The sequence below is a fragment of the Mus pahari genome, chromosome 11 (genome assembly GCF_900095145.1).
Source record: "Mus pahari chromosome 11, PAHARI_EIJ_v1.1, whole genome shotgun sequence".
Taxonomy (NCBI): domain Eukaryota; kingdom Metazoa; phylum Chordata; class Mammalia; order Rodentia; family Muridae; genus Mus; species Mus pahari.
In genome coordinates, this window is record NC_034600.1 from 12963447 (window position 1) to 12987367 (window position 23921).

At 41.9% G+C, this 23921-nt stretch overlaps 1 protein-coding gene across 1 annotated transcript in view; it reads right to left on the bottom strand.

Annotated features, from left to right (window-relative positions):
- The window catches only part of Adgrv1 (adhesion G protein-coupled receptor V1), a 510986-nt gene that overhangs the window by 348740 nt on the left and 138325 nt on the right, over positions 1–23921 (bottom strand). Inside the window, exons 58-69 of the mRNA XM_021208450.2 lie at positions 23041–23205; positions 18980–19097; positions 16760–16880; positions 15625–15763; positions 15182–15367; positions 14680–14912; positions 12821–12969; positions 10248–10443; positions 9617–9836; positions 7650–7886; positions 5719–5868; positions 3576–4049 (exon numbers count right to left, since the gene is read on the bottom strand). Coding sequence (XP_021064109.1) covers positions 3576–4049; positions 5719–5868; positions 7650–7886; positions 9617–9836; positions 10248–10443; positions 12821–12969; positions 14680–14912; positions 15182–15367; positions 15625–15763; positions 16760–16880; positions 18980–19097; positions 23041–23205 — 2388 coding nt within the window. The remainder of the gene's footprint in view (positions 1–3575; positions 4050–5718; positions 5869–7649; positions 7887–9616; positions 9837–10247; positions 10444–12820; positions 12970–14679; positions 14913–15181; positions 15368–15624; positions 15764–16759; positions 16881–18979; positions 19098–23040; positions 23206–23921) is intronic.

Genomic DNA, 23921 nt, shown 5'->3' on the forward strand with positions numbered 1-23921 from the left:
TACAGAGCAATGGATACAGAAAATGTGGTACATTTACACAATGGAGTACTACTCAGCTATTAAAAACAATGAATTTATGCAATTCTTAGGCAAATGGATGTATCTGGAGGATATCATCCTGAGTGAGGTAACCCAGTCACAAAAGAACTCACTTGATGTGCACTCAAATCCAACTTCTATTCCCTCCATTCCAAATCTTATTTTTCTTATCATGTTTCCCTCCCAACTTCATGTAGGGTTCGTTAAGTCTATGAGTCCAATAAGTGTCACCTGCATGTGCATGGTGGAGCACCATCCACTGGAACATGGACAGCGTATCTGACACAACTCTGACAGAAACTGACTTTTCCTCTTCCAGTAACCATCAGTTACCAATAACTCCGTGGCTAGTGGTGGACTAGCTAGACCTTGTCCAGGTCTTGGGCATATAACTGGAGTTGCTGTGAGTTCATGTGTGGAATGCCTTTGTCATATCCAGAAAGCATCGTTTCACAGCTGTTCTCCACTTCCTCTGGCTCTTAAAATCACTCTAGCTCTTCTTCCACAATGACCTGTGAGCGCTACAGGAAGGGAATCTGATAGAGATGTGTTGTCCACAGTTTCCTCTGAAATTGAAACTTTCCCTCCTACAGGAGCTCCTTAAGAATGAAGGTAAACAACAAATGAGGTTCAGGAAATCCCTGCACCTCACTAGCTTCTTTGGGTACCTTCTTCACAAGAGTAGACAAGCCAAGCTGCAGAGAAGACTCAACCAGAGCAGCTGCCTGGAAGGAGCAGGACCAGCTGGGTCAGCGACAGAGGCACTCAGAAAGGACTCTCTTACACCTGTTGAGCTGCCTGAAGGCTGTGCGTGATGCTACAAGTTCCCAACTTTCATGCACTTGTGGCCCATGCTGGGGAGGGCTTTAGTGATACAAAGTCGTTTGTTGTTTCTACCCCTGTGAGTAACCCCTCACCTGATAACTAATGCACATCTCATTTCCCCAGATTTTCATTACGTGTTCCAGTACATATGTTTTTTTAGGCACAGGACATAGATTTCAGAAACTGACAAATTAGTCATACTTGAACAAGTTTCCCACAGATCTGCAGAAATGTCAGAATAACTGTGATAGCAGTGCCTTAGGAAAAGTCTCCATTTTCCCCATTCACTAAGCACCAACAAAACTAAAGACATACATGTACAAAAGATTAAAAAGTCTCACAGCAAGTGCACATTCTTGTACTCGGCATGCTGTTTATCATTTAAAGGGGCCTTGTTGTCACTTACATGAAACACAGATGGCATGAACAGAAAGTCTCTACATTTCCCCATTAGTGTCTTACAGTCTTTCTACCACCTTCTGGCATCTGCATAACTCACTCTCAAAGTTGTCATTTTCAAAAATATAAAAGATCAGATGTGCGTCAACTAAATTGTAGCTGTGTGTTCAAGCTGCCCTGCTTACTCCAGTTCTTGCTTGACCCACAGCAAGATCTACAATGGGAAACTGGTCAGGTTATCCTTGGTTTCTTCAGCATGGCTCCAACCTCCCCAGTGCTGGACATGTTCCCCTTGTTCTTGGCAGTTCTCCAATAATAAAGTGACATGTTTTGCCTCTCGATTCCAGTGCTTGCTTAGCTAACACAGGCAGACCAGCATGACTGACTGAAAACATCACTCAGGTGCTTTGCAGCCACTGAACTGATGTAGGTGCTCCGCAGGGGGCTCAGAAATGATGTGGATGCTCCCTCCCCAGGGGGCTCAGAAATGATGTGGGTGCTCCCTCCCCAGGGGGCTCAGAACTGATGCGGGTGCTCCCCAGGGGGCTCAGAAATGATGTGGGTGCTCCCTCCCCAGGGGGCTCAGAACTGATGCGGGTGCTCCCCGGGGGCTTCAGAACTGATGTGAATGCTCCCCAGGGGGCTCATAACTGATGTGAGTGCTTCCCCAGGGGACTCAGAACTGATGCGGGTGCTCCCCAGGAGGCTCAGAACTGATGCGGGTGCTCCTCAGGGGCTTCAGAACTGATGTGGGTGCTCCCCAGGGGCTTTAGAACTGATGTGGGTGCTCCCCAGGGGCTTCAGAACTGATGTGGGTGCTCCCCAGGGGCTTCAGAACTAATGTGGGTGCCTCCCAAGGGGCTAAGAACTGATGTAAGTGCTCCCCAGGGGCTCAGAACTCTACTCTTTGTCATTCTTCCACTGTGACAGTACCCTCCATCATGACCTTGAGATGTCCTGCTAGTTTCTCAATGAAAGGTTTAGATTTTTCTCAAGGTTCTAATCAAGGTACTTTCTGGGCAGATTTCTTAGCCATAAAATACAAACACCATGAAGTGCCATGCGAATGAACTAATGAGCCTCTCACAGAACAGAGGAGAGAATGCATCCTGTCCGTGTGAAGATTTACAAGGTTGATCAAGACACTTTTGGTGGATTTAGACAGAAAAGACTTCTGGGGTCTTCTGGCAGTCTGAGGTCTAGCCTTGTGTGTGTGGCAGGGTGAGTGTGAAAGTCTCAGAGGAAATCTATGTACGATTTTTTAAAAATATTGTTTTATTTTGAGCACTTCTATGGAGCTCTAGCTAGTCTGGAACTCACGATGTAGATCACACTAGCTGTAAACTAGCAGAGATCTACATGCCTTGGCCTCCCAAGGTCTTTGTATGCCTCTTTCATATGCTGCCACTGCTCCAGTGTGAAGGTCAAAAGACAAATTAGGAGCATGGGTTCTCCCCTTCCACCACCATGCATGTCCCTGGAATTAAACTCAGGCCATCTTGGTGACAAGTGTCCTTATTCTGTGAACCATCTTACCCATCCCACGAACAGGCATTCTTATCATGGTTACTCCGCACGTCAGCAGCATGGTTTGCTATGCCTCCTCCTCGCCATCTCAGACAGTAGCAGTTAATTCCAATGTCACAGATCTCTAAGTTCAGAACAAAGCTCTCAGGCTGCGTTTGAAGTGGTCCAAATCCCGGGGAACATGCATCAGTTCTCAATACATGGAGCATTGATCTTTGTAAGTACTAAATGAGTAACTACCAGAATCTGGGTGTGATGGTTTGTACATGTTTGGCCCAGGAAGTGGCACTATTAAAAGGTATGGTCCTGTTGGAGTAGGTATGTCACTGTGGGTGTGTGTTTTAAGACCTTTATCCTAGCTGCCTAGAAGCCAGTATCCTGCTAGCAGCCTTCAGATGATTCTATAGCTATGCCTGCAACATGCCTGCCTGGATGCTGCCATGCTCCCACCTTGATGATAATGGACTTAACCTCTGAACCTGTAAGCCAGCCCCAGTTAAATGTTGTCCTTTATAAGACTTGCCTTGGTCATGGTGTCTGCTCACAGCAGTAAGACCCTGACTAAGACACGGGGTGAAGATCTATTATTTCCAAATAGAAACCCGGTTTTCCCTCGCTCCAGACTCACCAATGGATTATCCAATAATTATATGCATTCTGTAAATTTGTCTAATAGATTACCTTTAAATATCAAAATATGCCTTTCAGCATCTGACTGGGAGGTACACAAGGGCTCACCCAAAGGAATTCTGCTTGCATTTTCAGGAACTTAAAGCGCTACAAACCTGGTTCTTCACGGGCACCAAGCCTACTTTATATCTGGCACCCTCAGTGATCACCAGCTGTCTCTCTCCATTTTCAGTAGCCACTGGGTCTTCTTTATTATCAGATAGTATTCGAACTCTGACAGCCACAGCACCAAATGCTCCAGCGAGCCGGGTGACATTAATCTGGATGGATCTATCAAGGTTCTGCCCAATCAGTACTGACTGCCGATCTGAATACAGGGCAAATACACCATGCGGGTCATCATTGGCGGACACAGAAAACCTTGCGGTGCATTTTCCCAGGTCCAGTTCTGCACCTCCTTCTACAGAAACAAGCTGGACAACATATGCTTCCTCTATCTCAGGGACATCATCTGGCAGCAAATGGACATCAAAGCTTGCGTCAGTCTCTCCATCAGCGATGGTGAAAAATCCTCGTGTGGAAAGAAAGTCTCCGGTGATGTCAAACTCACTGCTTAGCTCCCAGTGCACCTGGATGAAAGGCAGAGAGGCGGCAGTTATGTAACTCGCGTGTGCAGAGAGAAACCTCCCTAGTCTGCTTCTTCTGGGACACGCCAGAGAGAAACGTAGGTTAGGTGTTCCTACCTTCAGACACTCTTGGAAGTGTATGCTAGCTTGGAATCACACTGACTCCCTTCTTACACAATCTGAAGGACAGGGTACCATTTAATCTTATCATTTATCTTCTTCTAAAACTAAGAGCATGATTGGAAAGGATGGAGAAGCAAGTAAACGCTAACATGCCAGTACCACACATACGTCAATTTGTGAACCGTACACAGTACTTCGATGCCAAAAGAATGCATATGGTACATCCCAGCTTTCTTCTGCACACCCTCACAGAGAACCCCACACTGCACTGCAGAGAGACCCGTACATCCACATTCACTGTTGCTTCATTCACTGTAGCACAGAATTAGAATCAACCAAGTTGTCCTTGACAGACAAATGGATAATGAGTTTAAAAAATATATATGTATATCCTATTATTACTATGCTCTAAAGAAAATGAAGTTAAAACATTTGCAGGAAAGTAAGTCATCTTAGGATGTGTAATCTCAGTTGAAGCCACATAGCTCCGGAAGAAAAAAATGCATGTTTTCTCTCATAGATGGAATCTAGCCAATAATACATGCATAGATGTAAACAAATATGCATGTGCCTACAGTATAACATGAAGAAAACAAGAAATGCTAAGGATTGGGGGGTGAGGACGGAGAACACACAGGCCACAGTCACCAACTGTGAAAGAAGTCACAAACTGAATTGTCCTTCCACTTCTGATTCGGTTGTGGGTTCTTGTCACTGCTGTTTGCTTTAGTGGTGGGTAAGTCACAAACTATATTTGATATTGAAAGTATAATATTTATAGTGGTGTTCCATGGCTTCTATCAGGTTAATTTTGGTGCAGGGTGTTTTTATTTACATGAAAGCTTAACATTAAAATTTCTAAAAATTTTTCAATGTAAGTATATAACTCAGTAATTATTTTTGTTGTTTATTTGAATGAAAATAATATCTGTAAAATACAAATAATTACTCATGTCACAATTGCTGCCTCCAGACCACAAACTTTTACATTAAAAAAAAAATTATATACTAGTAATCTTCAATTCAGAGGAGAAATGCAGGGTTTAGGAGAATTTCACAAACTGAGGCAATTGTTGGTTAGAACAAACATGTGAACTTTATCTCTTAGCCAACACACCAGAACTCCCAAGAGCACCTTAAGCAGGCTACACCAACAAACACAGGCTGTGGTTTTTAGAAAGCAGTTGCTTACATGGAAACATTCTGTGAGAAATAAGGCCATGGCAAATATAATGACTTACAAATGTCACCAAGGGTTTAAGCAGGGAGGTTTCCTGTTAGAGCCAATGAGACAACAGGAAACATCTCAGCCCTCATGGTGATGAAGGAGGTGGGCAGTGTTGTCCACTGTACCAATGTTAACTAAGAGAGCCTATCAGGGTCCCTTAACCGAACACAAAGGCACACGCGCCTCTTAGCTTTGCTGTAAACCCTAACAACTTCAAGTCAGCAAAATCTTTAACTAGAACATAAAATTTCTGTTCTCCTAAGCACATATGTGATGTGTGTAAACTGATACTCCTTCAGGAAAATCAAATCAACGTCATACCATGATATCTCCAGAGGTGCCTTTGGACCTTGTGACAAGGAAAGATATGAGCACGGGTCCATCCGACGGTAGTGGCTCCGAGAACATTTTCGTAGATAAAGACTCAGGAGCAAAACGAATAACTCCATTGGGATCCCCAAACCTCTGGATCTAACAAACATTAACAGGAAGTGAGTAGAATCAAATAATCCTAAGGAGAAAGCAGTAACCGACTAACCTGGGGTAAGCATAAGAAAGTCGACATTTACGCAGTACTTGGATACAATCTGCCGATCCACTCCAGGAGAAGAGAAACATCTTCCTGCTGTGCTGACTGTTGTCTAGCTCAAACCCCTTCTTACCCTCAAAGATAGAAGCCATTAGAAAACTAACTTATAGAAGGTGAAGGGGCACTTTGCTTCATGCCTGTGCTTTTTAGTCACACTGTGCTTCAAACATGCAGCCAGGTGGCTCCATTTAGATGCTTCCTAAGATAGAGAACAAAGACAAAAGGCCCTCTGGCAATGGTTGTTACTTTTGATGAGGAGGACAAAGCCAAGGGCTCTGTGTGTGCTCAGCAAGGGTTCCAGCACTGGACATTACTCGCCAGTCCCTACGCTGTCTAATTTTGCGTAGCAAACAGGCAAAGATATGATATTAAACTGTCTGGTGAAACACCACTCTAGATATATCTGTGAAAGAATTTGTAGATAGGATGAACTTTTTGAGTCAGTTGTTTCTAAATAAAACATATTACCCTCAACAAGGTGGGCCAATTTCATCCAATCAACTAAAACTAAGGAGTAAAGTAGCTTTGAAAAGAAAGAAGATTGCAACTTAGAAGCCATGCGGGGCGCCCTGTCCCTGCCACAGAGGATACCAAGACCTCTGCAGCAACTCTTTCATGTTTCTGGCCAACTGGTCAACTGGATATCTCTCTCTCTCTCTCTCTCTCTCTCTCTCTCTCTCTCTCTCTCTCCTCCCACCCTCCTTCCACCTTCTTTCCCTCCCTCCTCCCATACATGTTATATATGCACATGTGTGCTTGTGTGTGTGTGCATGTGCATATGTGCATGTGTGTGTGTGTGTGTGTGTGTGTGTGTGTTTTGCCCTTTGGTTCTTTTTCTCAGGAAAACACTAACAGATCCAGACCCAAAACAACACTATTTTTTAAATCAAAATATATTATTTCTCTTCACTGTTCTTATCCCCCTCTGCTGGACTGGGTAACTCATATAAAAGACACTGAACTCAGGTCAGATATAGCACCGTATCACTGAGCCAATTAACAAGAATCTTCAGTCTGACTCATAACAAGCTAATTTTTAAAAAGTTGATGACAAAATTCTATGTTTACCATGAGATAAAAAAAATACCTCTCTCTAGTAATGTCAAATATTCTCCATACACCAAATTTTCTCTAAGATTATAAAATAACTACTTTAACATTTTATTAAAACTTTAAGAATTGTTAATATTGAGGCTGTATGTAATTAATATAAAAATGAGAGTGTTTGATTCATAGGGATTATTAAAACTTCATGTCCTTGTTTGTTTAGATACAGGGTCTCCTGTATACCAGATTGCCTCAAACTCTCTAGGTAGCAGAGGTTAACCCTGAATTTCTAATCCTCCTGCCTCCACCTCCTCTGTGTCGGATACATTACAGGTGAATATTACCAAACAGTGTTGTTTGGGGAACCCTGGGTTTCATGCTTGCTAGGCAAGCAGTGTGCCAACTGAACCACGCCCCCAGACCCTGAACCACGCCCCCAGACCCTGAACCACGCCCCCAGGCCCTGAACCACGCCCCCAGACCCTGAACCACGCCCCCAGACCCTTCCAAAGTTTTAGTATTTTCTATTCAGCATTATAATGTCTCAAGCAATAGAAATAACTTACTGACAAATCTATTAAATCTGAAATCTTGCAGTGAATGTGTTCAGACTTACTGTTAGTGTAACAGCTTTAGCTCTGGGATCTAACTTCGCTTCTCTCAAAGGCTTGAGCTGAACAATAAAAGTCTCCTCCGCTTCAGTTTCTTCATGAGGACAAACTCTGAGGATGATGCTCCTCACACCACCTTCTCCATCTCCAAAAGAGACTGTCCCACTCACTGGGTCTGCAAAGTCTCCATTGTGTGGCGGTAACGGTTCCTCAGCATCGGGCCCTACGACCTCCCAGCTCACCTGCATGGCGTATCAGATTTTAGTAGAGAGCAATCTTAAACGAAGGATTTTTGCAGTACATGCACTATTAAAGTACAAAAACATGAAACTATTCTAGAATATTCCTGGCTTATCTACACTGAAAATAATATTTTTAATAAAAAGATGAAAAATAGTACCTAGTCATTTGTTATCATCACAGGACAAGAAAACTATTGAAATATTAATATGTTACAAACATACAAACATTGATAAAGGTTATGAGTTCAACATTGTCTAGCCGTTCACTTGGATTCCAGCAATCAGAGCATAGTAGAATACGACACTCAGGCAGTGGAAATTCTGTGGTGTGTGTTTTTCTCTAAATATATTTAAGTTCCCACTATAAAATGAGTGCAAATGTAATGTTCATACATTTGATCAGGAACTAAAGTTTGGATTACAACAAGCAGAGCTTTGGGTTTCTGTAGCTCTGGTGTGTGTGGTTTTCCTATCGTGTGGGGAAAGCCGTCCCTCCCTCTCGGCATGCCTCTTATTTCTCAGCTCCAGGTTTCTTCCCCCTCCTTCCACCACAGCCTTTCTTCAGATTCCCACAAGGCAGGAGCCCAAGACTCAGCGCTGCTCTCGTCACAGCTCCAGCAGTACTTACACGCTCATGGCTGCAATGGCTTCCCACACGCAAGCGCCTGCTTTACCTGTCATCCCTGCTCATCTGACAACAGGCGAAGCTCAGCCTAGGTGAGCCCTCCATGGGCTTGTCTAGCAGGACGTCAGATTAACATGTATAACGCAGAACTCTTAAATATTTACCCCAGCTATGAAATTCATAAGACTGGCACCACATTCCAACAGTTTCTAGGAGCCACCCAAAATTTCTCTATTCTTCAGCCTCCATTTCTTTTTTTATCCATTCATTCATTCATTCATTCATTCTATGTGTGCTTTGCTACGTGTACACCCACATGCAAGAAGAGGGCATAAGATGTCAGAAGAAGTTATAGCTGCTGGAATTGAACTCAGGACCTCTAGAAGAGCAGCCAGGGCTCATAACCACTGAGCTGAGCCATCTCACCAGCTTCAGCCTCCATCTTTAGCCCAACCAGCTGTCACACGTTGTCCTCTCTGCTCTCACTCATAACAGAGTGAGGGACCACAGCCTTCCAACCATCCTTCCTGCTGTGCACTGCTCCACATCCTCTTGACAAGCCATCCTTCACAGGGCAGACAAAGGTGAGCTACAGATGTGAAAACAGGGCGCTATACTCTCTAAGTCTCCCTTGATGGCATGCCCTTTGAACTCATGGTAACATCTCATACTGGTCCTGCATCAGTCCTGTGGCCTGTGTGATCAATGTCCTATGCACTCTCTGGTCCTCTCATGTCGATTTTAAGTCCCCAGTTATGCAGAGTTCTCCTACCAACAGGTTAGGCTTATCTCTCTGCAGGATCCTTTCTTCCAAGTCACCACATCATTAAGCAACCCATGTTGTGTATCCCCAAAGTTACAAGCAGAGTTTATAGAACTCATGCTTTCTTGAAAAAAAAAAAAAAAACATGGTTTGCTACTATTCGATTTTATTCTGCTCACATCATTTTCAAATATGTTCATCAAGCTCAGAAGCCACTTAACATTTACAAAGTAGTTAGTAGTAAATACTATAATCAAACAAACACATCTGGGGAGTTGAAAGTCTAACATCATATATGATACGTCAAAACTTCTTTTAACATCACAGGAATAATAACTCTACCTGAATCTCTCCCAAGAGTCCTCCGGTCCGCTCCAGCACCAAGTGTAAAGCCATTGTGGAATTTGGGTTAGGAACAGAAATTTTGCTTTGGTTGAGAAATCTTATGATGCCAAAGGGAGAGTCACTTTTGGCAATGGTGACTTTGCTCACTAGGTGGCGCCCAAGGATCGCTCCTCCTGTAGCTCCAATGAGCAGAATTTCAAACTGCTTCTCAAATTCACTGCATGGCAAGAAGGAGCAATCTGTGAGTCTAAACATATTAAAATGCTTGTAAAATCCAAATAGCTAGTCATTTTCCAAATTGGCCATACATATTCAAGGCCCAGCAGGCACACACCAGGAGGAGGGTGCTAAGTCAAAAGCAGACACAACATGAAGCCCTCACAACCCACTTCTTAACTGTAGAAGGTGGGCTGGAAACACTGCCACATCCCGACTATCCTGGTCCATGTAAGGAACAGAACCTTTTTCCTCTGAGAAAAACCGAGGTACCCACCCACAGTGCCAGCTCCTTTGCTGACACTCCCTGTCTCTCTCAAGTGCTGCTTCTCGGCAGGAGCATGCATCTTCAGTGTAAGTTAGGGCACAGTACCCACGCTCTATGTCTGTGCACTGTTTCTGAAGTACTAACCTTTCGTTGTCATCGATGATGGAGACATTTATAAAGCTTAGGTTCTGCCCATGCTGAAAGGTGACTGAGCTACCATGCAGTACGTGGCCTCCTGGACCTGCAGAGAAGCCCCGGGAGCTGAAATCAGCTGACACATGGCCATAAGTTCCACGAAGCCTCAGGACAGGGAGCGTGATCACACCGGCATTGTCCTCCACTGTGAAAGGAATGTGGGGTTAGGCGAGGTACTAGGAAAAGCAAATGACTTTTACACAATTCAGCCACACTAGACTAAGCAAGGAAAGACAAGGGTCCAGGGCACACTCTTCGTTTTCATGTTTTGCTGGTCATATGTCTTTATGAAAAGTATAGCTTACCATATGCTGAAATTGAGAGGGAACAATTTTTAAAAATGAATGTAGCTTATGCAGTCATTAGTACAGGCTTTCCTCCTCTTCATGATATGCACAAATAAAATAAAAGCATGTCCACAAATTGAAAATATTATGAACTGCTTTAGCCATTTAGCTGAAATACATATAAATGCATATAAGGGACCCTTATAATGTTTCTATCACATGATGATATTTTTCATTTATATTTGTGTGTGTGTGTGTGTGTGTGTGCGCGCGCGCGCGTGCGTGCGTGCTTGTGTGCACCAGTGTGGAGCTCACAGGACAGCTTACTGGAGTCATGTCCTGTCTCCTACCAGCTTGTGTCCAGGATTGATTTCAGCTTGTCGGGCTTGGCAGCCAACACATTTACCCACCGGGCTGTCTCACCAGCCCTTGTAGTAGCATTTTTAAATCTATATATACAAACTATTATATTTTCTGGTCCTATTATATCAGAAAATATCAACATCAATGCTTGAACTCAATTTAAAAATTCAAATTTAAATTTTATATTAAAAAGGTATCCGCCGGGCATGGTAGCACACGCCTTTAATCCCAGCACTCTGGAGGCAGAGGCAGGTGGATTTCTGAGTTCGAGGTCAGCCTGGTCTACAGCTTGAGTTCCAGGACAGCCAGGGCTACACAGAGAAACCCTGTCTCGAAAAACCAAAAAAAAAAAAAGTATCCATTACCAAAACGTCCTCTCAGAAACAGTGAATTAATGAGAAATGGGTAAATAGAAAAAAAAAGTCCTATTATTTCTGGATGTAAAAACGCAGCATCCCTTTACCAGAAGTGAGCTGAAATTCACAAAATAGCTTATGTGGTCAGCCATGTCTTATCCAGAAAGGCCTTAGGAAGAGTGCAGAAGGAGGGTCTGTTGAGTTTTCAAACTAGCTAGACAAAGAACCTGGGCAGCGGCAGCACCAAAGCCAATAAAGCATTTGCATAAACAAGGTATTGTGTTTACTTTTAAATTATACTTATAGTCTACCTTTGAATAAAAGCATATCCTAGAAAGGTAGCCATCTCTTTCTGCCGGGGAAGAAATGTAACCACATATTCTGTGTTCTGATTTTATGGTAAAGGGGAATTGTAACACTGGGCAAGCCTGAGATCGCCTGAGGACCACTTAAAGAGCCCAGACATTATCTACAGCTACAGAACAGGTAAATGTTCATTTCCATGGTGCTATTCACGACCGAGTAAACAGACACTATATAAACATTACATTTACATAAATTTGGAACATTTTCTTTAAAATATATTTTAAATGTATTTAAGTTTTATTCATGTGTATGGATCTTTGAATATGTAAATTGCACAGAAGCCAGAAGAGGGCATCATATCCCCAGGAGCTGGAATCCAGCAGTGTGAGTCAGTTAGCCAGTTTGCTGTTTGGTTTCTGTCGACTTGACACAACCTGGACATACCTGGGAAGAGAGATGCTTATTGAGAAGATGGCTGCATAAGACTGGCCTTAGGCAAATCTGTGGGGACATTGCCTTGATTAATGATATGTGTCTGAGCGTCCACAGCATGTGAGCGTTGTCACCCACCCCTCGGCAGGCGGTCCCAGATCATATAAGAAGGCAAACTGAGCAAACCAGGAGGAGCAAGAGAAGGCAAACTGAGCAAACCAGGAGGAGCAAGCCGGGAGCACCGCTCCTCCGCGGCTTCTGGGTCCGATCCTGACTCTGGGAGAGGAGCAAGCCGGGAGCACCTCTCCTCCACGGCTTCTGGGTCCGTTCCTGACTCTGGGTTCCTGCCTTGAACTCCGTCTCTGATTCAGGGTGACAGGCTATAAGTTATAAGATGAAATAAACCCTTTCCACCCCATGCTGCTCCTGGCCACGATGCTTTATCTCTGTTATAGAAATCTGAGAAAACACTAAACAGCAAATACTCTTAACTACTGAGCTGTTTCCCTAGCCCCGTAACAATGCTTTAAACAGACATATTTTAATAATCCTTAAGGTTTAAACATCATTTTTTTTTCTAAGCCAAGTAACAATTTGGCTTTGTAAAACACAGAGAGATTCAAGGCTACCTAAAAGTATCGGAAAATATATTTTTAAATGCAAACATACAAATGCAGGGGAAAGTTTTGACATCAAGCTAAAACAATTTGCATTTAAGAATCCAGGTTCTTTTGTGATTGAGAAAATGTGACAGTTCGGAGACGCCAACTAAGCTCACCTGAGATGTCAGTGTATTTGGGATCAAATTCAATGATGCCTTCTGCATTATCATTTTTCATTATTATGATTCGAACAATGGAGATGTTCCCAATTTCAGGAGGTTGATCTATCTGAAGTCCATTCTCTTGGATGGTAAAATCATACCCTCTTGCAAAGGAAACAGAGATTAAAACACAACAAAACAAAATAACGAAGCATACGTGTGTAGTATGAACATAAAGTTTTCAGCTCCTGCATTAGTCTCTTGCACTGACTCCGCTATACAACTGCAGGGTGAGCCCATAGCCGCACGCATGCTTAGAGAATGCTGTACCTCAACCCTGTCATTGTCGTAAGCAGCCTTAATACTGAGGCTGCCTTGTGTGAAATGATGTTTTAAAAAAATACTTGCTCCCAAGTACTGGTGCTTATATAAAACAAAAAATAGTAAAAATGACAAGCTTGGACAAAATATAAATAACAAGAGTATAAAGAGATATAAATGAACCATCATAAATAATCAGTCAGTTTACTTGTATAACAACATATTTCTGCAAAAGACCTTTTCGGATTGATTTCCCCATCAAACAAGCTTTGACTGTCATGCTTTAGAGCATTTCAGTTCCTAAAGTAAAAGAAATTTCAAAAAACACTCAACAATTCCAACCCTTCCTTCAGTTCCCAAATCCGTCACATTTGATGTTCATGAGCTATCCTAACCAGAAAGGGTGAAAACTGATAAGCAAGATCGTTCGAGAAAGAATTCAGAGAGAGAACCAAGGGGATACACCTTACACGGGGAAGCAACTGCCCTACCAGCATCCTGAGATTAGCTGGTTACTCAGGACCTACCAAAGCAGCAGGTCTCTTAACTGGGAGGCAAAACAGTAAACACTGCATTCAACTCTTCCCATTGTGTATCAAAGGAATCATTATTTGCAAGCAAAAGCTATTAACTAGAATTCATGTGGAAATTTTTCTTTGGAAGAACAGCCAAGAAGGAAAAATCTCCAAGTCCTGATTAATCAAAACCATAAGCTGTTGTCTCCTGGGGAACTTATTTCTCCAATGCACCTTCACTTAAGCAAGACTGAGTGACTGGAAGAACTTAATCCCCACTGCCAGATACTGAATCATGTCTTGTAAAGGAATGATATGATGTTTATGTGAACTCAAAATATATCTTTCCATTTCTCAGATAAGAGAATACATACTCTACCTATGTTTCTGAGTGAAATACTAAATTAGGAAAAATTGAAACATGAAATTTATATTCAACTAATGAATATAAATTTTACTATATAAACAAACTTTGAGTATTCTCAGAATTCATGCACTATCCTAGGGGGAAGCCCTGCACGGGGGCCTTTACAGGGGTGATGGTGAGACTGACCATCAGCCAAGAGCAGCTGCCAATGCCTCGTAATGTCAACCAATCCGGCTCCAGGGAAGGGTGAGCCTCAGAATGAGGAAGTCTGATTCTTCATTGACAACACGCTACACAAGTTTGCTTAACTACCATTCAAATTGTTCTCCAGTTTGGAACTGCTACTGGGCAAGGATTTATCTCATTTACAGACAGAGAAGACAGCACAGCCTTCAGGATACCAAGGAGAGCTGCCCCCCATTCCTATTCTTCATGGGTGCAGAAACGGGTAAGCAATTCTTGCCACCCCATCCTACGACTGCTCTCTCAGTCAGGAATCTGGGATGGCAGATCGCCATCAATGCTCTGGCTTTGCTGGGTGACACGTTCCCTCAGCAGGGAAGTAGGGGGAAGAGTAAAGTTTAGACAGTTATGAAGACCGTCGTCATCCAGTGCTGGCCTGAGGCCTCCCCTCTCCTTCTCCCTACGCCCCTTCCTTTCTTTTCCTTTACCTTCCCTGGAGGTCCACGCTTGTAATGGCAAGAACGAATTCCTCAGGGCCTTCAGGAAGGTTGTCCTCAAGGATTTCAATGTACAGACTTTTCATCTTCTCTCTGGCTTCAAAGAGCAGTTCCCCTGAAGTAGGAACAAAGTCCCCTCCTGCCTCAGCCGTCCTGCTTCTTGTCTCATACAAGACTCGTGCACGTCCAAAGGAGCCGCCTGAGCGGACAACGGTGACATTAACCTAGGAGAAAATTGCTTACCTGTTCAATTTGCATCTTTAACCCACTGCACAAATCATCTCCAATCATCCTATTTACTAGGATCATGTGGGAATTAAAATCTATAAAATTATAGTAATCCCATTATAATAACAATACGAGAAAATTAATCTATTGGGGGGGAAAGCTTTAGAAAAGAAACAACAACAAAAACCAAACAAATAAATCGCATTTTAAGGACCACTCCCCATGCTAGCATCAGCAGATAGAGCTTCAGCAGTCCACACCATACCCTCTGTGCTGCTTCAGAAACGTGAAGCTGCTCATGTGAAAATGAGAACTGGCCATAGGGAGCGTCACTGGCCACCATGGTGATGCGAGCGCTGGCACTGCCTTCATTCAGCATGCCACCCTCACTGATTTCAGTGAGCTGAAACTCATAGTAATACTTCTCCTCTGGGATGTCATCATTCAAAGCCTGGAGAAGGTTTAAAAAAAAAAGCCATTCTGTCCTACCCATAGAAACAGCCATAGATTCTTCTATAACCTCCCTCCAATTACACAAACACACACATGCACACACACACACACACACAAACATATGCACACATACACACATATACACACATCCATGCACACTTATACCCACATATGTGCACACACAGTTATGCACACACATACACACACACACACACACACCCCTCACGGGATAACAGAAGGCAGCCGCACTGGTACCTGAATTACTACTGTGGCAGCAGACTGTCCATCCAGCATCGTCAGTTGTCCTGATGTCTCCGCAAACTCCCCCCTGGAAGGAGGCAATATCCTCCAGTTCACTGTGATCTCTCCTGAAGCCCCTAGGCCACGAACAAGGCTGCAACAGGACATGGACATGTATTTAGTCTACCTTTAATTAATCATCTTTTCTAATAATTTGCTGTGCCTTTAAGCCAATTTTCACTTATTTCAAGAATACTATGACTTTAAATAGTCTTACCCATCAATTGTAAATCAGGCAAAAATCTTAGAATTCCAAGATATTTATGTTGGAATTCCTAAGCTAAAAGTGAACACTAAGCCTGAAGGTTTAAAGGACTAAAAATAAAGATTCACAGATTTTTTTTAACATTTACATACAATATGAGTAGCATAACAGATCCTCTAAAGAACAGAAACACTATGCTCCACACATAGACAGACTGTAGGAAAAGGAGTGGATAATCCGGGAGGCCTCTGCGTGGACTACAGACCTCTCAAGTCAAACCGAGCATTATTGGTGGCTGCTGCTCCATTCACCATTAGAAAATGTGGAGAGACAAACTTGCCCACAAGCCTACGAATTTAGTCATGTGGTAGGATCTGATTTGAGAACCCACATAATCAAGTTTATAGAGAAAGTAACTCCTTGTGTGTGAGATGACAGAATGGGACAGTCTTTTTCTACCCTCATGGACTTTGCAACCCATCCCTGTAACTCATCCCTGAGTGAACAGGGCTACTTGTGATCCGACTTTAAGACAGCTCAGGAGACAGCTTTTAGTTTCTACCTTAAGTCTGTTCTATTCTCCACACAATGCTTACCAATATGCACATTGATACATATTGCATGCTTAAGAATGATGCTGTAGGCCATTGGGTCTCAACCTTCCTAATGCTGTGCACATTTAATACAGCTCCTCATGCTGTTGGTGACCCCCATTCATAAAATTATTTGGTTGCTATTTTATAACTGTCATGTTCCTATTGTTATGAATCTAAATGTCAATATCTGATTTGCTGGATATCTGATATGCATCTCCCAAGGTGGTCACAACCCAGAGGTTGAGAACAGCTGCTCTAGGCTACTTAAATAAAATCACAGACTCCTCACTCGATGGTGGCAGTGCCGTTGTATGTGGCTGAGGGTTCCCCAATAATGATGTGTCTTGATGATGAAGCAATTCCAACTTCTGATATGCTCTTATCTCCTCGGATGATGACTGACGCAATACCTACATTTAAGATAAAATAGCCCACTTTGAGGCAAACATGGAGATGCACACAAACACACTAAACAAGTAAATGCAGATGACAATAACCACTGGCAGGTATTGGTTTCCACCTTTTACCAGGAGATCAGCCCTGGTGCCTTGCCAGCCCTTCCTGCAATCACACTTGCAGAAGAGGGCAGGAAAAGCCTGGCCAAGCCCCACTCTCCATGTCTGGTAAGCAAGCTATCCTCTACCACATGCATGAAGTGATTCACTCTACCTCTGTTGGCTGTGTGGGTTTGTCAGTGGCCTCAGGAACAAAGGCAAGAATTATTGAGAGCATCTTTTTTCCCTTCCTTCTTTCTTTCTCTCTTTCTCTTTCTTCCTTTCTTTCTTCCTTTTTCCTTCCTTCCTTCCTTTCTTTTTCTTTCATTTTTTGTTATCTTATAACTTTATTTTTGACCAATGATCACTTAGGTTATCTTTGTCAATATTTGTGATTATTACTTAAATTTATTGGCAATCATGTAATATTCTATTCAATACATGAAATGACTTGATGCTTGATTTACTTCCAATGTGGATCAATCTGATAGATGGTATTAGAAACCTCTGTCAACTCTTCTGGCAAAATAGGTGCAATGCTTTTTTTTCTTCCAATAATTTATTTATCAATTCACTTTACATCTGGACTGCAGCCCCCACTACCCCCAGCCCACCTCACATAACTCTGCCCCCTTCCCCCTTCTCTTCTCTGAGAAGGAGAAGACACTACCCTGGGTACCAAGCCACTTCAGTCCCAGAACCTTGCTTAGCATAGAGTTTCCATGTTATAAGAGGATGGTGTCTCAATAAGCAAATTTATATTTTAAATATTTCTCATCCTTTTGTTGTTATTATTATTCACAGCACTATGAAATCATTTAATGGCTGTCTTCCTATGAATATATAAAAATTGGGATAATTGTATGAAATATTAAGAGACAAGCAATTAATTTTAGATAAAAGCATGTAGACTTAGACTATACTAATCACAGTTCATGTGTTAAATTTTAAAATTATGCAATATATGTTTTCTAAAAACATATAGAAATTATAATCAATAAGCATTACTATCAGCAATTAAAGGTAATAATTATAAATTCATATAAGAACATAACATTAGATTGTATTGAGCGTGGAACATGAGGACGAGTTTTGTAACACAGCAATGATCTGTGTAAATAAGAATTCTTGGGCTTGGAGAGATGGTCTAGAAGTTAAGCGTGCTTCTAGCTCTTACAAATGACCAAGTTTCTGTGCCAGTATTCTCAGCCAGCAGCTCATAAGTGCTGTAAACTCCAGTTCAAGGGGATCCAATACCCTCTTCCGACTTCTGTGGGCCCCTTTGCTCATGTCTGTACACAAACACACATATACATATACACACAAGCACATGCACACATACTCATTTGCATGCATACACATAAACTAAGTTAACTGTTTTAAAAATAATTCTCAGGGCTGAAAGATGGCTCAGAACTTAAAAGCATGGGTATTCTTACAGAAAACCAGAGTTCAGTTCACAAGTCCTATGTAGGGCAGCTCCTAACTCAAGGTAACAGCAGTCCCAGTGTCAACTCCTCTGCCCTGCAGAGTCACTCTCACTCATGTGCACAGACCCACACTGACGCATATATACAAAATTTAAATTTTTCAATTAATTTTAATTAAAAATTAATTATTTTTATTTTAATGTAATGAAGATTTTTTTCTGCTTACTACTGTTTGATCACTTAGTGCTCATGTTTTATTTTATAAGCATGAGTACAGTGAAGAGCTTTATTTTAAAACAAAAAGCCAACAGTATATGATCTTTGACCTGTGACCATATAAATCATATATACTGTCTCATAAAGATATAATTTTAATAAATTCATTTATTGTTTTATAATACATTAATTGTAATTTATTGTATTGTATTATAATTTTAATTTTAAAAATTTCCTAGACTATAGAGTAAAAATGTACATCTACACTGAAGCACACTTTTAAAAGTTATAAAACTTAGCATTGCCTATCTTTGCAACTACTTCTTTTTGGAAATAGTTAGCTTCAAAACCTCTGTGAATTTTTCTTACCTTTCACTGGAGATATTTCTACCTCGTCAGCAGCTATCAGCTCAATAATGAAGCGTCTGTCTTCCCCCAACATGCCATCCTGCAGTGTGTGCAATATAACAGACTTCTGGGATTCAGTCTACATTAAACAAGCAAAAACCATTTTCAAGATGAGCAAAAGTCAACTTCTAAATGTTTTCATTAGAAAAATGAGCCACTTGTGCACATGCTTCTTAAGATGCCATTTTATCACCTACAATTATGAATTAGATCCAGGAAGAATTGCAATAAAAATTAGCTCTGAATTCCATTTTACTTTCTTGAGGGGAAAAGTGAAAAATAAACAAAACAACAACAACAAAAAAAACCCCAAAACCACAACTGTTAAATGTGTTGAAAATTTTCCATCATTGAAAATTCAAACTTGTAGAGCTAATTGTCCACATCCCAAAGAGTCAAGGGGTGGAGCTGATGTGCACAGGACACAGAAGGCTGCATGCGTGGGAGAGAACATTTCATAGCTGCAGTCTGCAGCCCTTGGGATGTGTGCAGCACACCACCATTGGAAACGCTCCCAGCATCCTTCATCAGTGCCAGGTTGGTGGCCCCTTCCCAGTTGGTGATGCTACCTGGGAACAGCCATGTGACTGACCTATGAGAGAATGGAGTCTCTACCCAGAAGCCGGCTGCTCTGTTACAAGTTTAAGTGTACATGGATTCATAACTTTAATATTTTATGCACATCTTGCTTGTTTCTTACTGAATTTATTCCTGAATACTTTACACTTTTCCAATACTAATTTTTATCTTTAATGCTAAGTCACAAAATGTTACATCATGTGTCAATAAATGTCTTCTTATACCCCCAAATGCAGCTTGAATTCACCCCACATTTGTAGCCCTATGTGCTGGAGGGTACACAGCCTTTTAGGTTTTTATATTCTTTTTGTCCCTTTTGTCTCTCCATCTCAGCTGCACTTTTCGGGCCTGTCCCTCTTGTCTGTCATTCGGTGCCTACCGTGCACGCTGTTTCTGGTGTTCCCTGTGGCATACATGCAGCACTGTCCTCCATGAGTTCGATTCCTCCTTTGATTGTTATGGATATTCCATTGTTTGTATTTACAACTTTATGTTCATTTAACTGGCTACTTACTATGTTAATAAATGCTGCCACGAAAATTCTTATATTTATCCTTATTTTTGTGTGAAGATGTTTCTCGGAGTTTGTCCTGTTGATTTGCTATCCCTAGACAGTAAGTTGGCCTAGTCTCTAAAACTTATTTGCAACCTTCAATCAACTTCTGGGATGTTTTTGGTTGTTTCTAAATACATGAATATTATAGCAAACCTAGAGTTGTTCTAAAATGTTTTGTGTTAATAACAACCATATCCCAAACCCGAGTGCAGTTTATCTGACACACAAAGCTTCTGCCACCTCACATCACAGCCAATTCCTACACTACACTGGGAATTGCTTTAGGCAGTGAAGTCACAAATACACAAATGAGGAAAACTGATTTTAAACAGACTGTATTAAAAGGACATTTGTTTACATTATGAGGTAAAACAAGTTAGTTTTCTTGTCTTTCCTCAGCAGGGAATGTATAAAATATAAAAGCTGAATGTCCCATCATTCCCCTTGTGGTGACACATAGGAAAACATCAGGCATCTTGCCAGAGGGATACAAATACAGCTCAGTGAGTAGGTAAACTGGAACATGCACAGGCGCTCAGACTCACTGAATCCTAAGAATCCACTATATTCTGTACGCTTACGCGGCCCTTACTACATGCAAAGCAACCTTTCATGTCACAGAGTCTCCAGTTGCCAATAGAGAGCAGGGGAAGGAGGTCATTCCAAGTCAATAGCTCTGCAATGCTGCTTATAAACGGTAACAACGAATGCCGGGCACAAAGAAGTAATGGGGATAATTTGTGCCATGAGCTTAGAAAACTTCTCCTAGAGATTCAAATTATATTTAAGTACAAAGTTTCTAAACAGCTCTTCCCCTAACCCCTCAAGAAATCCTCCTTCATTTAATCAAGAATTTCCAAAGATATTTGATCATGGAAAAGTTTCCCTTAAATTTTTCATTATTCATATTCTACACAAAAACTATATGGAGCAGCAACTCGGGAATAACCTCTGTAGGCGATTTCAGAGAGACGGGAATATAAACTATTTGTTTTCTTTGGAGATTCAAAGTTATTAAACTTTAAGCACACACTGTAGGAAAGATGAATGTCACTACGCTGAGGTGGCAAGCTGTTGTTTTCATGGACTCTTTATAAATATCACCTATTTTATTAAGTACTTGGTAAGTGTCAGCAACTTAGCCTGCTCACAAATATGATTTCTTCATCCCTCACACCTTGCCTTTGTTGTTTTCATTTGTATTTTGGCAACCAAATATCACCAGCATTAATAAGTTTCCCTAAGTCCCCATGGTATGAAGTGGTGGGGAAGATTTCAAGTAGCCTCACTACATGTCTAATCTGTCCAAGGTTACTTCCAATATCACAAAAACAAAAGCCCACGCGATCGAAAGGAAACATGGCTGATAAAATTAATGCGAACGCTGGTGACCTAAGCAATCCGTCATAGTGCAGAACACTGCACTTCAGCATGTCAGAATTGAAGAGAACAGAGCACCGAGCAAATGGTGTGAGCTGCAGGACAGATAAGAAATCTCAGAACTACCAAAACCATGGTGGTACAGAGAGATCGAGGGGTGCGCAGGTGCCAGCAGTGAGGGCTGAGAAAAGAGATGCGCTCACCCACGCTTCTGAGGCAAGAGATTTGTTTAACATGGAAAGTAAATGTTTAGTTTAAACCACAGTATGGAACAACAAGTTATGGAACAGATTGCGGAGCACAAATCGCATGTGTGGAGGAGAAGGTACATAATGTTTTGGAAGGATTAAAAGAAGCTATCAATAGCAGTAATCATAGGAGGAGTGGGGAGAAGGCACTTGCTTATCATCCTTCTGTACTGTTGAATTTTATACCAAGAGCACATGGTCGTTCTGGATGTTTTGCTAGACTAAAACATAAACACGGAGAGACTTCCGAGCTAAACTGACACTGGGCTGACTGAGCGAGATGTACCTTCTTCAAACATATGTGTATGTAGACACTACAGGGGCACAGGCAAGAGAGAGAGAGAGGGGGGATGAGGGTGAGGCACGTACCCCAGGAGTTAGGGACCTCCCAGGAGAACATCAGGTAAAGCTTCGGGCAAGAAGTTGTTTTCCTAGAAGCTCTCACATAATTTTAAAAATATACACCGACTAGAGAGATGGCTCAGCGGTTAAGAGCACTGGCTGCTCTTCCAGAGATCCTGAGTTCAATTCCCACCAACCACATGGTGGCTCACAATAGGAATGGGCAGAAGGCAAAGATGACAAATGGTAAGCAGAAACCTAGTACCAATAGACCAGAAGAGGGAGGAGGAGGGATGTGCAGAGCAAGCTCCCCTTCAGTGTGTCCCCAACCCACATCTCTGTAGTGGCTGCCTGAGACATTATCTCAATCACACTATCCAAGAGTCAACGTCTTTAAAAATCCAAGTCTGAAGTCTGATGTTCTCTTTGAGAGTTTGAGATTATGGCTCACTGTTAACATGTCGACTGGATGTCTGTAGAGTTGACACTGTCTTGGAGACACTATCAATGTTTTGAATCACTGTACAAGTTCTACACAGTTAGGGTGGTAAAAGACCAATTTTGAAAGAAAAGAGAACATGAGACTCAGTGATCACATGTAAGTAGTGGCTGCAGAAAGGCTGGCTTGGGGGATGACACCAGGATGTGTGGGTAGTCTGGCCTACTCGACCTTCAGTCAGGAGAGGAATGTGACAGAAAGGCACTTTGGATTGTGAGAGAGGCAGGGTCTGAAGTATGTAATCTGATCCCCACTTCCCTCTCCCTCCTGCTTTTCCTCTTGTCTCCTCTCATTCTCTCAGTGGACATGGATTTAAAAAAATACAAATATTGAACACTAGTATGTGAAATCATAAGCAATACCTCAAGGCTCTGTAAAATACATGAGAAATGTTAAAGGAGTTCAGAGGCGACTATACCTCATCAAAATATAGTGTTCCATTCAAAGGACTGAGGTCTTCTTTGGCCTTCTCTTCAATAGCCCAGTGAAGTCGGACAGCTCCTTTTCCTCCTGGGGACCGGACAACTGTCAGGGTCACATATGAATCAGGGTCATCAGACAAAAGCGGTCCATCAACCATTACCTGTAAGAAATAAAATCCAATAAGGTGAACACATTAAAAATATGGGAGAAATATTCTTACTAGGTTGTGAATACTGTAGTTTTGATTTGAGATTCTATACACAACTTGTTATCACGTGACCAGTAAAAGGGTCTCTCAAAACTGTTGCTTCTCTTCCCTACACATCAGGTCACTTGGTATTTCAAATTTTTCTTGAATATTTTCTCTTCTGAGAGTCATTCGTGTGTGTGTGAAAACAGGCGCATGTGTAACACTATGCATGAATGGTCATCAGAGGACAACCTTGAGCACTGGTCCTTTGCCTTCCACCTTGTTGCTACAGGGTCTCTTGTTTGGCCACTGCATACACTAGGCTATTCAACCAACAAAGTTCCATCTCCTATATCCACATCCCACCTCTCAATAGGGAGGGATTTGCATAAGAATGCATACCACCCTCCCATCTCATCCCCCATGGCTCATATATTCAGATGACAAGATAGATCCTATTGGTAGAACTGTTTTGGGAAATGATTAGTTGAGTGTGATCTTAAAGAAATGGGCACAGAGGGAAAATTCTTTAACAAAACAGCAATGGCCTGTGCTATAAGATCAAGAATCAACAAATGGGACCTCATAAAATTGCAAAGCTTCTGTAGGGCAAAAGATACTGTCAATAAGACAAAAAGGCCAACAACAGATTTGGAAAGAATTTTTACCAATCCTAAATCTGATAG